Here is a 17,232-nt window from a genome sequence, read left to right as displayed (position 1 = left end):
TTAAATATCATAGTATTCTCAGTAATAAAAATATGTACCTATTCAACATTTCATGAGATCCTAAATGGACTTTGGACTAGAAAAATAATCATACACTTATAAACGGATTTTAAACAACTTAATAAGCGCAATCGAAATTGTAACAATTGCAACACACTTTCTTTTAGTATCGCAAAACAATTTGGTCACTCAGGAATAAAAAAGTGCATAAGTAAACAAAGAAATTCAAAGGGATAGGTAAATTCTTAGGTTCAATGGATCGGTAAGAAATTAAAATTTGTAATAGTTTACCATATATATGGTAATAGCATATAGAATCTAGGGAATACGTGGAATACAAATGTTACAGTCATGTAATTTATCAAAATATCAAAGTACCTACTTACGCGCAAAAACAGTGCCGGCGGAAGGGTTTTCAACCTAATTTTTAATACACGTCGAAATAACACTGATTTTTATATCTACAACTGTCTATTAAAAAAAATACTTCGTCAAGGCATATAATTGTAGTCACTTTAATTCAATAAAAAAGCAATTTCTATGAAAACAATACGAATCAATGGTAGTCAAACAACTCCAACATCGCGTTCATAAACAAAAATGCGAATAGACATGAATAGACCAAAAACAACATTGTTGTTTTTTTTAAACTATTGTAGCTTTTTAAGCCTTGTTTACACGAGCATTGCAGTTACGTCCCGAGCACGTCGGCTAACAGACGAGCGGACGAGACCAATATATCTACCAATATTTTGCTAATTTGTTGATGGTTGTTAACTTTTTATTATTATTGTATATATGGCAACCCTGTAATAAGATTCTGCCCGCCATTTTCCTGATTGACATTTTTTGTGACAGATTCGATTCGGATTTGTAAACTTTGCCTTGTGTATAGTGTTAAATTATTGTGTATATTCGATTTATTAATGATAAATATAGTTTTGATGTAATATGCTTAGTGCAAAAACTAATAATGGCAGAAGAAAGTAAGTATCCATTCAAACGAATCTCCTTTTTCACTTACAAACAGCTAAGGTTACTTTTGTCTGAGCTTTCACAATGTAAATAAAATTTTCAGAACTGATACGTAAGAAGAAGAAGGCTTTAAATGGCAGCAATAAAAGAGCTTACGCCGAGGCTTGTAATGATTTGGCAACATATTACTACAAGAAAAATAGGTATGCAGATGCGTTGGATGAATACCGAACCGAAGCCTCGATCTGCAAAGAATTGGGGCTTCGAATGGAGTGGGGCACTTGCAACAGGATGATAGGTGAAATGTACATGCTTCTTGCAGAGTTTGACAAAGCTCTGAAGTATGAGAAGCGACATTTAGGTAAGTTAACGATTGTGCAATAAAATGTTTATTGTAAAGCATATTATTGTATTATGTTTATTACTAAACATTTGGTTTTCATTTTATGTTTAATAGTCCTTACCATGCAATGTAAATGTTAAAACAAGTAAGAAAAATAAAATAATAAAAGAATATTGAACAAAAATCCAAACACATCATTATCATTAAATTTAATATGAGTATTTAATTATATAAAACTAGTTATTAAACTGAAAAATGTGAAATCAACAGCTGTAGCCAAGGAACTCAACAACACAGTGGAGGAGCAGAGAGCGCTGGCTACCCTTGGCAGGATATATCTATTGCAAGGACAGAGCACCATCGGCAAAGAGGCAGAGGAATCTCTGAAAGCTGCTGAGCGGGCATTCCTTAAAGGTCTTGCACTGTGTGAAAGGTAAGCAAACTTGTTATGTCTAAAATTTGCTAGAATGTTTTTCTTATAGTTATGGACAAAATCAAGTGCCTAGTGCCTGCTATCAGTTCAGATCATTTAGAGACCTGGGGCCCCTAAGCACATATAAGGTATGGCCCTTGGAATTCCAGGGCCCCTCTCCATAATTTTATCATAGCCCCCTCCTCCATCTCAAAAGTCAGGTTTCCTAGGCCCCTAGGCCCGGGCCTTGTAGGCCTAGGCGGAAATCCGGTTTTGCCTGCTATATTGAAGTAGCTAAATAACATGTGCTTATATTACATACATGTACATAAGCACTAATGTAAGGCCAATGTAACAAGATAAAGATTCTAAACAAATTTCTAGATACTTTAACGCATTCACTGCCAGTGACCCGCTAGGCAGGTTTGATATTCATAACATAGTAGCACGTAGCTCACTATGAATTGAATGTGACAAACTTTTTTTCTTTGAAGAAAATATTAATCCTCACTGTTACTTTATCTGCCTCTCTATCGCTTGAATGCCCAATAGTGATAGATATAGATAATTTTGTTTTTCATGGTAGTCAAATGTGGTCCAAAAAAAAAGACAAATCTTGCAACAACAGCATACAACCAACTTTACAATACACAACATTATTGCATACAAGACATCAGGACAGAGATAATATTTATTTGCTATCACTATTAGTGTCAGACCTAGACTGCATTTTCTGAAGGTTCTGTTATGCTCTAGTATCGGCTTGGTGGCTGAAACATGATTTTTGTCAAAACTGTAACTTTGGTTGAACTCTAATCACAATATAACTCCACTAATGGTCAGATTATCTATCTTGTTTCAATGACTGTGATCCATCTCAACTTGTTCTTTATCTGTTCCAGTTTGAGTGGTAAAATAAACATATATGAGCTGATGGACATGAGATCTCGACTGCTCCTCAATATTGGAGTGTGCCAGGAATATTTAGGACATCATGACAAGGCAGTAGACTGTCTCAAGAAAGCCATAAACATATGCGTCAACCAGGACATATATGATGTGTTGCATCAGTGTTACACTACACTGGCGTTGCTTTATTGCAACAAGCTGAGTGACTATACAAACTCATTGAGTTGTCTGAGTAAAGCTGAGGAGATTGCTAAGAGGTTGCAAGACAAGGTTAGTATATGTTTTTTGTATAAAAATCAGAAGGCATAGCATAGGAGCGTGTCCTCTGTGAGATACTGTTGCGACCTTCCTGCATTAAGCCCACTGTACTGACTCATTCATCAAAAGCAAAGGTGGGGTTTTTAACCCAAGGACCTAAGGTTTTATGTGTGATGAATTGACTCATAGGCTGACCTACCGATTACTGATCTAAATCTTGGATCAGTGGAAAAGGAGGCTGCATTAGTTGGCGTCGGCGGGGCGGAGCTGGAAGAAGCCATGCTGGACCGTGAAAAATTGAAATTCCCTTCTTAGAGCCCTTTGTCCCTGATTAGGCATAACAGCATACCATCGCCATCATCATCAAATCTTGGATTGGGTAGATATACTAAAGTAACCCTGCGAGGCGCCTATCATTACAACTGCGGAAAATAGTGCAGATTGAAGAACTTTGGTGCATCAAACAATATCCATGTGATAACACCATGAGGAAACGAAGAAGAAGAAGATTTAACCTAAATCAACATAAAATTATGTTTTGCTTCCTTTCCTTGTCATTATTATGATGATATTTATTATTATGACTTAATATTATTTGTTTTGTAGGGTCAGAAACTTTGTGAGACTTTGGCATCAAAGGCGGATGTTTTATGTAAAACTGCTGACTACCAGAGCGCCAAACAAGTTCTTGTAAAGGCCTGGAAAATGAAGACACCTGATGAAGAAGAGAGGGAAAGCATCGAGTCTAAGCTAAAAGTTGGTGAGTTGCAAATTATTGTCACATGCTAAATTGTCACTTTGGACATCTTATTTTTAATACCAGGCTGGGGAATCAGGGGTGGGCCTAAATTTAGTACCTGCCCCGGGCGCCATTTCTTCTAGCTACGCCCCCGTATCTTATCCATTTGCTTACTTCTAAATTGGTTGGTTAGGTCATATTCAGTTCCATCCGTTCCGGATCTTGGCTTGTTTTAACTCATTTAATAACCACTATCTTCTGTTTTCAACAGTCGCAGCAATGTGCTATACAGATGACCGAAGAGTGGGCATAGACCCAAGCAACCATGCAGAGTTAAAGAAAGTCTACGAGAGCCTCGGCGACGGCGCCTGCTATCTGCAGAACTATGATGATGCTGTCTCCAACTATCTGAAGATGCTGGAGCAAGCTGAGCTGGCGGGGGAAAGTGGGAAACAGCTCATACCAATTTACATCAGGTATGGATTGTTGTGCATTTGTTCATATTGTTAGACAGTAACTAGCATTGTAAGGACGACACCGTGACGAAATCTGGAGCCTTCATTGGACTTGCGCATCCAATTCATCCGTCCATTCGCATCCATTCAGAACACGAGAGTTATCAATAAAAAGGTTTGTCGTCAAGTAGGGACTTTATGGAGCTGAAACCTGGGTCTTCACCAAGGACCTACTACATTAGTTGAGCGTTGTGCAACGGGCGCTAGAGAGAAAACTGGTTGGGATCACATTGAGAGACCGTAAAACGAATGAGTGGCTGAGACAGCAGAGCAAGGTCACCGATGTTGTGAAACGTGTAGCCAGATTGAAGTGGGAATGGGCTGGTCATATAGCACGAAAAACCGATTCGTGGAGTAAACAACTATTGGAGTGGCGACCATGGGGGCAGGAACGTCCTCAACGTAGACCTCAGATGCGTTGGGACGACGACATCAAAAGGACTGCGGGGAAGAAGTGATTCCAGGTCGCACAGAACCGTGACGAGTAGCATAAAATGAAAGAGGCCTTCACCCGAAGTGTAGAGAAGGGCTAAAGAGAGAGAGAGAGGGACTTTATGTTGTGTGTTTTCTTACTCTACCATGTTGTACCCCAAAATCTAAAAATATATGTGAATGTGGTGATTCGTTTACATTGACACCCAATGTTTGCTTGTTTGCATACCTACCCAACTACTGATATCTGCCATTCATTCCATAATTTGTCTGATCAGCCTCAACAGTTTTTAGACGCAGGTTGGTACTGATGTGCCGACTGATATTTTCCTAAATTGCTAAATTTCCACATGGAAAATATTCGAAAAGTTCTAATATAAGTATGGGGATCGAAAATTTCCGTTTCCAAATGAAAGGTGAAATGTCCTGTGAAAATTTCTTGAACACTCCAATTTCCAAGAACTTTTCAAACTTTTTGGAAACTCAAATCTGGAGAATGTTATGCCTGTTTCTATTTCCTGAACAATGTATTTTTTTTTCTATTTCAGTTTGTATCAAACTTACAAAGACATGGGCTCGTACAACGATGCCCTAATGTACCTTGAAAAGGAATATGAACTCATAAAGGATGAGCCCAAGGAAGCCTTCACCACCCTGTACAACATTGCTGAGACTAGCTACTTGGCCAAGAAACCTTATGACCAGATTGAAAAGGCTTGCCTTAACGCTAGGAATGCTGTAAGTCCTTTTATTCGTTTTTTAAATCTGAAACACACAAAAAAATTAGAAGGATGTGTATTTGTTTCGTCTGTGGCATCTGAACACCCTAACTGGAAATCCTGTTCCGATCTCAGTTTTTGTTCAAATAACCTCTAATTGAGTGTCCTTAGCTATGTTTGGTGAAAACTTATTTAGTAGATAAGAACTAGCTCTTATCCAGTTGGGGTCTTAGTAACTTCCACAGGTCTGATTGAAAGGGGATCCGTATTTAATGGTGGTTGTATAACATTGTGTCTGAGACAACATAATAAAACACTATCAATATTATCATGTTGTACCTGTCACACGATGTTATATTATAACGTTATATATAACAGCCAGTGCAGCAAACACGTTTTTGTTATTAATTATCTAAACTGAGATTCTTGAGATCCTGTGAAGTAACAAACGTCCAAAAGCGTTAGTGTATTGTCTCACCATCAGGATAGCTGTTAATGATAGTAAGTAAGTAAGTGTTTTATTTGTAAATATAGGTAGAGTTACATTGGTGGTCAGTTTATATATGTACAGTTTCACTATATTTTGCCAAACGGCGTACAAAAACATTAAACTTAATACTAGAAACAAAACTATCATGCTCACAGAGTACGAGTAATTATTATGTAATCCTACTTAACTATATAAAAACCTTTCAGGCCAAGGATTGGAATAAGCGCAAATACGAAATCCGAGCCCTCAAATCCCTCCTCAAATACCAAGAGGAATACTTCGAGTTGGACAAAATGGAGGAGACGCAAGATGAACTAAGGTACCTCGGGTATGAAGACTTTGACAATTTGGAGAACTCTGAGGATGAGAGTTCAGCTGGAGGTGATGAGATGACCACAACCATAGGGCATGATATCCGCTGTGAGGATATTACTGGTAAGATTTAAAAATTCCCTTGTCACTTTTGAAAAATGTTGAATAACTATCCTATTGCAATCATATTTTGTATGAGCATGTACCGAAATTGTTTCTTTTTTTCTTGTTTGTATTTAAACTGCGTGAGGTATGTAATTAAGCGAAGCTCTCTGTTTGAGCTTGGGCAAAAATGCTTTCGTATGTCCAGATGTTCTCCTTTACAGGTCGCAATTCTCAATCGATTCTCGTGAAATTTTGTGAGCTGGTTCGATAATTAAATAGTTTTTTTTAATATTCAAAATGTGACAGTACATGTTAAAGAGAAAGGAATAAGCATGACAAAGAGGAACAGGGGGGAAGTCCAAAAACTCGAAATTTTGTGTGACGTAATTAATGGTAGGTAGGTAGTAGGTATGGTAGCAGACAGTAATATTTTGGAACAGTGACGTGGAGATAACAAGACAAAATCCTAGATTTGCGCTTGGGCTGATATAGATAACGAATTTGACGATGTCTTTTACAGATGACGATGAGAACTTTAATGAAGAGATAACAGGCGGAAGTAAATCAAGGCCCAGGAGGGCTGGAATAGCTTATGTTAATAAAGTGAACGAGAAAGGCGAGTCACTCTTGCAGCGGGTAAATGCAACAACCACATATTCTATACATATGTACTTTTAAGAGTTATACAGGCAATATTTGTAAATCAGTTCTTGAAAACAACTTCAGTCTTTTTTGATGAGATTTATAGTATAAGGTATAAGGTAAGACGAAATATCAAATCATTTATTTGCTAGAATACAGTCAAGTGGATGTTTTTAGGAAGCGCTGGTGGCCTAGCCTACCAATGAGCTTTTCGGAACTTATGTACGAAATATCATTTGATCTTTACCAGTCGCTTTTAGGTGAAGGAAAACGTCGTGAGGAAACAGGACTAATCCCAATAAGGCCTAGTTTAACCTCTGGGTTGGAAGGTCAGATGGCAATCGCTTTCGTAAAAACTAGTGTCTACGCCAAATCTTGGGATTAGTTGTCAACCGGACCCCAGGCTCCCATGAGCCGTGGCAAAATGCCGGGACAACGCGAGGAAGAAGAAGAAGACAGTCAAGTGGATGTTTTTAAATAACGACGAGAAACTGATCTATGTTATTCCCGGGAAAAATCGTTTTCTCAAGATACCATCCAAAAAAAGCCTGTAATGAGGATAAACACGTAAAACTTAACTGAGATGGCGCTGAAATCGTTAAATAACATGTCTCTTTGCGTATATAAAATACAGAAACATAAACCATAGACTACAGGCTTGTTTGATTCCAAAATACTTTTTAACTCCAATTAAATTGCATTTATAATTCTATGTTTGTGTTGTTTCCGCAATTCACTTTTTTTGTTCAAATTTGTAACTTGTTTCTTTCTCGTTTTTTGTTACATAATCCGGTGTAAAAATAATAATCGTAATATATCCCGATCCCGTTTCACAGGCGTGCATAGCAGGCAACAAGTTCATGCTGCAACGCCTGATCTCGCAGAAGCACCCGGTCAATGTGCGCGACTTCGCCGGATGGACTCCGTTGCACGAGGCGGCCATCAACGGCCATTACGAGATCGCTCAGATCCTGATCGACCACGGAGCTGTCATTAACGATCGCGGGACTAATGAAAGTAAAGGTAGGACTTTATAAAAGTATAGATGCTCCCGACCGCTTTTGGCCACAGCGACTGTGTACCAAGGCTCTCCATTCTGCACAATTTTCAGCCGTCCTTATAATAGGCACCTGTGTAAATCCGTCCTAAAAATAGCAGGCCTTCCTTACTCTTACTGGGAACAATTAGTCGGTGGATTGAGGCATTTTAATTAGCATTATTAGAGTGTAGCTGTTCAACTCTGGTGCGCCTTTGCTTGGCTCGCGAACTCGATCTTGCTAAATATTCAAGCGCATTTTCATCGCGGAACTAGTGAAAGTAAAGGGGGACTTTATAAAGTATTGCACTGGTGACAAAGCACGGTACGGTATGGAGCAGGGACAAGGAATCATTATTACTCAAGAACCGCAAAACAAACCGTAATATCTTTACGGTACGTTATACTACGAATTATTTGTAATTTTTTGGCAAAAATTTTTTGAAAAAAATTCGTAACTCGACAATTTTCATTCCAAATCGTCTAAAACTTATGAGTTTTACCATAACAATGCAGGGAAAAACCTATTTCAATAAAAAAAAAAACATAAGCCGAATTTCAGCCCACAGTACGACGTGAATTCGGTGGTTTAAAAAAAAAACTAAAATTATATAGTATTTACCAGTTTTTTTCCGTAATCCCAATAAATTATAAAGAGTATTAACGTCTTTTGTTCTGATCATTATCCGTTATGTATTGAATGCCGTTTAGAGCTTGTTCCGCCTAAACTTGTAATTAATAATAATGAATGTAGTAAAGTAATTTGGGGTGACAGGGACGGGGCACAAATTGATAAATATTATGAATTATGTAATGATAGATTAAATTTAATTGATTTTCGCGATTTTGACATTTGCTCTAATATAAATTGTAATAATATCAGTCATCGATATTTAATTGATTGTTTATATAGAGATATAGTTAATATTTTATCAGATGCTGCAGTGCAAAGTTATCATCAAGCCTGTGGCCATAATAGGAAGGGTAAAAAAGTCGTGGGCTGGAATAAACATGTCCGGGACGCGCACGGGCAGGCTAGGATGCACCTTCAGGAGTGGGTCAATTTGAATAAGCCTATGGCGGGAATAGTTTACGAAAATATGTGCGCAAGTCGTAAAATATTCAAAAGTAAGTTGAAATGGTGCCAAAATCATCAAGAGCAAATTAAATTAGACATCTTAGCATCGCATCATAGCTCGAAAAATTTCAAACAGTTTTGGAAGGCCGTCAAGAAACTGGATGGTCGACCTGGCGTGCCCGTGAGCGTCGGAGAAGTGAGTGAGCCGGAATCCATTGCTAACATGTTTGTTGGTCATTTTAAAATAGATTCTCCATTGGGCCCAGCGCAGCAAAAGGTTGATGACGGGGCCTGTCGTGAGTCGGACTTTGTTCGTTTTACCTCTGAACAGGTCAAACATGTGATCACCAAAATGACCAGAGGAAAGTCACCGGGTCACGACGGGCTCAGTATAGAACACTTACAGTTTGCGGGCAAACAGTTACATGCAGTTCTGGCTAAATTCTATTCTTTGTGCATGTCTCACTCTTACCTTCCCCATGACCTAATGAAGACCATTGTTGTGCCAATCCTCAAAGATAAAACTGGCGATGTTTCTAGTAAGTCTAACTATCGGCCAATCTCACTTGCTACTGTGCTGGCTAAGGTACTGGATAGCCTACTGGACGCACAACTTGAAAGGCATTTAGACTTGCACTATGCGCAGTTCGGGTTTCGCCCGGGATTATCCACGGAAAGTGCAATCTTAAGTCTAAAACACACGGTGCAGTACTACACTGAGCGTCAAACACCTATATACGCCTGTTTCCTGGATTTATCAAGGGCATTTGACCTCGTGTCGTACGATGTCCTTTGGAATAAGTTAAGGGAGCAAAAAATACCGGCGGAGCTACTCCGAATATTTCAGTATTGGTACCTTAACCAGAGCAATAGCGTCAGATGGGCTGGTAGGTTTTCTCAGTCGTACAGGTTGGAGTGTGGGGTGAGGCAGGGGGGTATAACCTCCCCCAAGCTATTCAACCTGTACGTTAATGACCTGATCGGGGGGTTGAGCAGCGCTCCAGTAGGATGCAGAGTTGATGATGTTAGTATCAACAACATCAGCTATGCTGATGATATGGTGCTGCTCAGTCCAACAGTCAGGGCATTGAGAAAACTACTCAGCATATGTGAAGAATACGTAAGTAAATATGGCTTACTATATAACGCTAAGAAAAGCGAATATATGGTATTTAAGGCCGTCGGGGGCAAGCTACCGGAAAATGTACCTGCCATAAAACTTAATAATAATGAGCTCAAGCGCGTGTATACATTTAAGTATCTTGGACACTATGTCACCGACGACCTTAAAGACCAATTAGATATAGAACGGGAGCGCAGGGCACTGGCGGTACGATGCAACATGCTAATAAGGAGGTTTGCACGGTGTAGCCAACAGGTAAAAATAACTTTATTTAAAGCCTATTGTCAAGTTTTCTACACGTGCAGCCTCTGGACTAGTTTTACGCAGAAGACCATCAGTTCCCTGCGCGTCCAATATAATAATGGTTTCAGGATGTTGTTGGGGCTGCCCCGCTTCTGCAGCGCATCGGGCATGTTTGCACAAGCTCGCACAGATGATTACTATGCCTTAATAAGAAAGAGGATTGCCTCGTTGCTCTGCAGAGTGCGGGCCAGCTCCAACCCCATCCTGGCTACGGTAGCGGGCCGATACGACTCACCTGTTATGCGACATTTTGAGGGTATCATGACCGCTACTAGGTGATTGTTTGTTTGTTTGTTATTAATTGTTGCTGTACTTTCCGCTTTTCTTTTTGTCTTTTTGTATTTGTTGTACTAACACTTAGTTTTAAACCTTAAATGTTACTAACCATTATGGACCATTGTTGTCTTATGAAATAAATAAATTAAATTAAATTAAATTAATGGAACTGAGAATTTTTAACACTACGATTAATATGTTATTACCTAAATATTTGTAAGAAGATGAAAGATTTATGTAAAATTAAAAGTATTATTTTCAGGACAAACGCCCCTACACGACGCCGCATGCAACGGCTACATGGACGTGATGCAGCTGCTGCTCGACCGCGGCGCCATCCCCTCCGTCAAGAACGACCGCGGCCACACCGCGCTCGACTCGCTGCGCCAGTGGCGCTCCAACACTGTCCTCAACCGAGAGAAGGAGGACATGTACAAAAACATCTGCGCCCGGCTCCAGACCCAAATCAGGGCCGCTCCGGCCGACTTGTCCGCGACCCCTCCTGGAAACTCTTACTTAAATAGGAATAGGAAAATCGACAAATCACCGGCGAGCACGTCCGTTGCTGACAACAGTAATGTAGCACGATCACCTGGATTCAAAAAGAGAAACGTCATCCAAGATGACTCCGATGACGATATCGTTCTATCACCCACAAGAAATCAACCGGCTTTCCCATCGGATGAGTCTTCAAGCGAATCATCAGATGAAAAGAGAGCTAAGAAGAAGAAAGACGTCTCAGGTGTTAAAGAATACAAGACGGTCATATCTGCTTTGAGGCATAGAAGGACTTCTGATGACTTGCCAGAAGTAGATGTCAAAAGAGCACCGAAATCAGCTTTGTTGGACCCCAATGAAGTAGATGATGACGAATGGCTTGATGACGATATGGGCGTAAATAAAAGTAAGAAGAGAAAACTCAGTGACCCGTTGTCATCAGTAACTATTGCTAAGAAACCCACCTACGATTCCATTAAGGACAGTATTGAAAATATTAACAGAATAGAACCACTAATAGACAGCAATAATAGGAAATCAACTGAGAAACAAAAGAAACGGATGAGCGATATTATTGCCATTAATGAAAATAGTTCAGACTCCAACGAAAATATATGCCCTGAGTTTAGAAATAGTTGGCCTGTTATAGATAGAGAGCTTAATGAATCGAAGAATAGAGACACTAGAGATAATATGAGGAAACGCTGGAAGCAGCAGAGCACTCTGCTCAGAGCCGGTTTCCAAAGAAATAGACAGGATTTTGATCAATCCAGCAACAGTGGAAGCGACAGTGAATTTACTTCTAGAAATACCAAAAGACTAACGCCCACTGGGACATTCAGTAGAAAATCCTCCGGAGAGAATTTCAATAATTTCAGTCCGCGCAAACAAAATGATATATCCGGAACATTTTCAAGAAAATCATCAGGTGAATTCAGTAACTACAGTCCAAGAAAAGACTGCTTCAACATGATGAATATGAATCCTAGTGTGATGCAACCTTTAAATGTGATTCAGCCAATAAATATAGTACAATCTAATAAGAACGGGAGGCCGATGCAGACTCAGATTCTGCCACCGGCGGCGGTGAAGGTGCAAGTAGAGGATAAAGTGTTGTTAATATCGCTCAAGTTAGACAGGATCAATAAACAGACAATCAGCTGGCTGGTTGATGAAGTGAAGACTAGATATTATAAGTAAGTATAAAAATAGTATCTCTTTTTAGCATGTTATTTTTATCGTTTACTCGCATGGGTTAACCTTAAAAAAATTATGTACCTAAACCTTCCTCAAGAATCACTTCCACATGAAAATCCGTTCAGTAGTTTTGAGTTTATAGCGAATATACCGACAGACAGACGCGAAGGGGGGTTTTGTTTTATAATATCAAAGAGAATTCGAAATAGAGGTGGATTGTGAAAGAAAATTTTGTAGCCACAGTAAATTTACTGCCATCTTTCGACACATGATTAAAACTTTTAGAACTCCCTTTGACTTCGATCCTTATTGTTTCACTGATATGTGTTAAATTTATTAAGTATCAAAAAGTGGCGCCATCTTACCGGGCTTCGGCTAAAGGTTGTGGCGCCATCGCTCGAAACGATGCCTTTGGCTTTTGATCTATTAGATGGCGCCACTTTTTTATATTTAACAAATTTAACGCATATCAGTGAAAGAATAAGGATCAAAGTCAAATTGCAGTAAATTTAATGTGGCTACAAAGTTTTCTTTGACAATCCACCTCTATTTCAAATTCTCTTTGATAATTTGTAGTGATAGCCGATGATCAAACACATTCAAAATGTTTAGTTCAAAACCAAATTCGTATTTTATTCAAAGTATGGGTAGGTATGATGTTTTCTCTTTCACTCATATAGCCTAGTTTTCACCGGCTTGTCTATTTTGAGACAGTTGAACACGATTTACCACAGGTTTCGAAAAAAAGTTATGAATAATTAATTCCCGATTGACACATAATATCTTAGCAGATTGAAGATTGCGGGGAACTTGCTTGGCGGGTTCTCTGTTCGTAGTCGCTTTCCTCTACAAAGCGAGAAAACGATCGGTTATATGTTAAAACGCCTTGCTACTGGATATTATTATTTTTTTTCTGTAAAATTAGGCACAAGTCTAAATTATTAGATAGGTTAGCAGGGAAAGTTCACTATACTTTGGCAACCCTGCTGTGTCAGTAGAAAAAGGCGGCAAATTTGTAAAATGTAGGCGCAAAGGATCGCTCACCCAATCTGAACTGAGGTTTGCCAGAGTATATCTATCAAGCTCGATATTACATGAAAAAAACCCCGAATAATACGTATCTCTGTCACTGTCACATAATATGTTATGTTACACTTATGACGGGGATAGGTAGATTCGGTTCCTAGCCTCGGGTTTTTGGTATAGACACGCCAGTCTCACAAGCCTTTGAAGCAACACTACCATCTCAATGTTCGAATACAGTTTGTTGTGTTTAAATTGAACTTTATCTACACGTCATAACGTTCATTTCAGATTGACGGGCGTCCGTCCAGTGTTCAGCCTCATGACGGCGGACGGCGCCATCCTGTCGGAGGAGGACCCGCTGAGCCTGGTGCTGTCGTCGCCGGAGCTGCGCACCTGCGTCACGCACTGGAAGGCGTCGCCGGCTGAGGAGAGATACTTGGAGTGCTGCGAAGCTCTAGGCATATGTAACTATACTTATATAGTACATTACGATACAAGTGCGAAAAATAGGAAATTCGAAACGAGTGGCGATAAATTAAAACACGACCGAAGGGAGTGTTTTAAATCGACACGAGTTGCGAATTAACTGGCTTGTTTGTAACTTATGAAATGTTTTAACTAGCGCTATCATTTTGATTTCGACTTTTAGCTGATATTCTGTACTATCATTTAACAATAAAAAAGTACAGGTCAACGACCTCGTTTTCGAAAAAAATATAAAATGTAAATTTTTGAAGCTAATTTTTATCTTTATTATTAATTCTTGAGTAATTGTGAAAAAATCTGTGACATTTATGCTTGAAATTTATGCCCAATTCATAAGCTATCGACTGATTATTATTTTTAAATGTGCGATAGGTAAATGGATAGATAATAGCACATTAATCAATAGTCTTGTTTGGCGCCATAAAACTTTAAGGGGTGCATTTTTAAAATGATTGGGAAAAAGCATAGGCATGGGGGATGATTTGTCGATAAAATTCATCGTACTATACGTGGTTAACGGCTCCACTATATGTGCTCAAACACATTGTATATGGATATTTTATCAAGTAATACAAAACCTTGTATAGAAACTTAAATTTAATAGCGCTAAACTTAAATCTGTTTTTATTTTAGCTACCTGTGAGGAAATCCAACAAACCATAGGCCGGAGTCACACAACACACAGGCTTGCACTCGGAGCACGAACATTACCCCCATCACAAATCCGACCACTGTTCCGAGCGCTCACACACCAATCACACATCACCGCTATCATGATCTCGGACAACAACTTGGGAGACGATGGAGTCAAGTATCTCACTGACTGCATGTGCACTATGAAGCAACTAACACATCTAGACATTAGCAGAAATAATATCACTGCCGAAGGAGCTAGGATATTGACGCAAATGTTTGATAAAGCCTCCAGACCAGTATGCCAGTTACTAGACTTCTTAGATATCAGCGGAAACCCTATAACTGATGAAGGATTGAAGCATATATTAAAACTAACGCAACATATCAGACTGAAGACGCTTAAATTGAACTTTAGTGGATTAACAGAGAATGCAGCTGGGGTAATAAACGAGTGCAACGCTAATTTCAATGCTTTAGAAGCGATAGACATCAGTAATAATGATGTGAAACTCCCAACTGTTAGCTGTTTAGTATCATCACTGAATCCTAATATGCTAATGGAGTTAGAGTTGGACAGTGTTGGTGTTCAAGGCCAAGTGGTCGGGTGCCTGGCTTCGTTCATGGATTCCGCCAAGGAATTAAAGATTAGAAGATTCAGTTTGTCAAACTGCAGACTGGTGGATGGACAATTCATGAGAGTGTTTAGGTATGTTTTGCAGTTATCACTTTACCCACCCCCGGCCTCCCCATCACTCGTTTTGTTTAATTTATTTTAATGTTACCAATATATAAAATAGATGAAGTAAGCTATCACGCATATATTCAAATCAGTGGCCTTTGCAATGTCAAAGTTAAACTTATGAAAATGCTACTTTGGATTTGGTCAATGTCAATAATAATATGTTTTATGAACAATAAATTATAAAGTTTATTTTTTATTCTTGCAGAAGTCTCGGCCGCGCGAAGAATTTGCAATCTGTGTCCCTAAAGAGCAACCTGCTTACTTTCATCACACTAAAGAAATTACTACAGCGGCAACCTCCAGTGCCTCAAATCAACCTCCAAGGTTGCCAGGACATATTCAAATACTCCCCCGACTCCGACTTCCAAGTGTGGTTGCCGGCCATTGACTTTGGCAGGTGCATACCAGAGATCAATGTGACCCCAGTGTCAAACACTGATGCAGAGAGAGACAGCTTCAAATCCTTCTCAAAGACTTGGCTGAGTTGCTTCAAAGGTAGAGGAGTGATCGAACATTGTGAAGGTGGCGTAATAAGATTTACCGCCAGGTAGACTACAGGGATTTAGATGCCTTACAATATTGTAAATAATACAGGACTAGTACAGGACTGAATAATCAAATTAATATGGATTTGCGAAATTTCAATTGATTTGAGTATATGCAAATATATTTTGTGCTGCCTACAGTATATTCAAATTTATGTTATGATTATGCTTAAATTAATAAAAATATCATGCTTTTATTTTGATTTATCAGGTGACAAGATTTACGTTGTGTAACATGAATGCCTTAGTGATTATTTTTAGTGCCTGAAAATGTATATATAAATTAGATTAATTGAAGAATGTAATATAATTGTAGGTATTTAATTAATTTATACTAAAAGTTTTTTTGCCCAGTGAAGTTTCAGTTGTTACTGATCTTAATCATTCATAATAACAGAGTTAAAACACACGAAAGTAGATTCTGCAAGTTCCTGTATGACATCCTTTTCATTTCTGATTGTTAATTAAGAGTAAGCAATGAAGCTACCACGTGCACGTACTCTACTTTGTTTATGTTATTTGTAATGAAGTAGGCACTATTCTCAGTAATTTGTTTTTTTATGTAATAAAAATATTAATGAATGTTGTTTATTTAATTCGTTTTCATATCTTAACATCCTAAAGTACTATTTACCGGTGTCGAGAATGCTATCTATAAGTTGCATCCGGCCGGCATCCTATCCATAATTTGAATTCGGATTGTGATATCGTTTAACCGTTTATAAATAGTTTATAAGGCATAAGGGTATGGAAGGTAGAGGCAAGGAACAGAATCTCCATGGGCATGTTGCAAAAGTGACCAGCTGTCAGCTATAAATAATAGTTCCAAATCTCTCCAGAATAGCTAAGGACCTGGGCGTTATTGACGGAGTGAAGTCCGCTGTTTATGTTTAGATATTTTTCTCAAGTATTCTAGGTCAATACCTAGAATATCATGATACAATATCATGACCGCTACCAGGTGATTGTTTGTTATTGTTGCTGTACTTTTCGCTTTTCTTTTTGTATTTGTTCTACTAACACTTAGTTTTAACCCCTGGAACGCCGAACCGACAAACATACTTGTACCCGTCAAATGCCTAGTGCTGGATTCGTCCCATCCCCCTCAAACGCCGGATAGGATCGCGTACGTGTACCCGTTGACTGCCGCGACTTATACTGCATTGAAATGCATGTAATATAAAACTCTATTTGTAAGTGTTTAGATCTAAAAATAAGTAATAATATGCTAGAATAAATTTGGTGACTGATAAGGCACAAGGCAGTTGAGACAGTTTGTACAGATCCGGGACTAGGCAGTCGACGGGAACAAAAATTGAAGACCCTCTGGCAGTTGACAGGACTGGTAGGGATCAGGCACTAGGCGTCCCAAGGGTTAAACCTTAAATGTTACTAACCATTATGGACCATTGTTGTCTTTTGAAATAAATAAATT

General features: G+C 38.8%; 1 protein-coding gene across 1 annotated transcript; it reads left to right on the top strand.

Annotated features, from left to right (window-relative positions):
- Positions 1–504: 504 nt before the first annotated feature.
- On the top strand, positions 505–16,393 carry LOC133523717 (tonsoku-like protein). The gene is made up of 14 exons (XM_061859400.1): positions 505–986; positions 1,079–1,336; positions 1,589–1,751; positions 2,633–2,909; positions 3,504–3,657; positions 3,908–4,112; positions 5,132–5,321; positions 5,999–6,227; positions 6,730–6,845; positions 7,688–7,874; positions 10,930–12,361; positions 13,677–13,852; positions 14,508–15,216; positions 15,458–16,393. Exons 1-14 carry the CDS (start codon positions 974–976, stop codon positions 15,801–15,803), a joined length of 4,455 nt encoding a protein of 1,484 aa, XP_061715384.1. The 5' UTR covers positions 505–973; the 3' UTR covers positions 15,804–16,393.
- Positions 16,394–17,232: the final 839 nt, after the last annotated feature.

The sequence above is a fragment of the Cydia pomonella genome, chromosome 12 (assembly GCF_033807575.1).
Source record: "Cydia pomonella isolate Wapato2018A chromosome 12, ilCydPomo1, whole genome shotgun sequence".
Classification (NCBI taxonomy): Eukaryota; Metazoa; Arthropoda; class Insecta; order Lepidoptera; family Tortricidae; genus Cydia; species Cydia pomonella.
Note: the sequence above shows the minus strand (reverse complement) of the source record. Positions and strands in the feature narration are given on the sequence as shown.

Bases quoted from the DNA above. Each gene is read 5' to 3' on its own strand.
- LOC133523717 (XM_061859400.1), top strand. The intron at 2,910-3,503 runs GTTAGTATATGT...TTTGTTTTGTAG, and splicing joins CTAAGAGGTTGCAAGACAAG to GGTCAGAAACTTTGTGAGAC. The intron at 13,853-14,507 runs GTAACTATACTT...TTTTTATTTTAG, and splicing joins CTGCGAAGCTCTAGGCATAT to CTACCTGTGAGGAAATCCAA.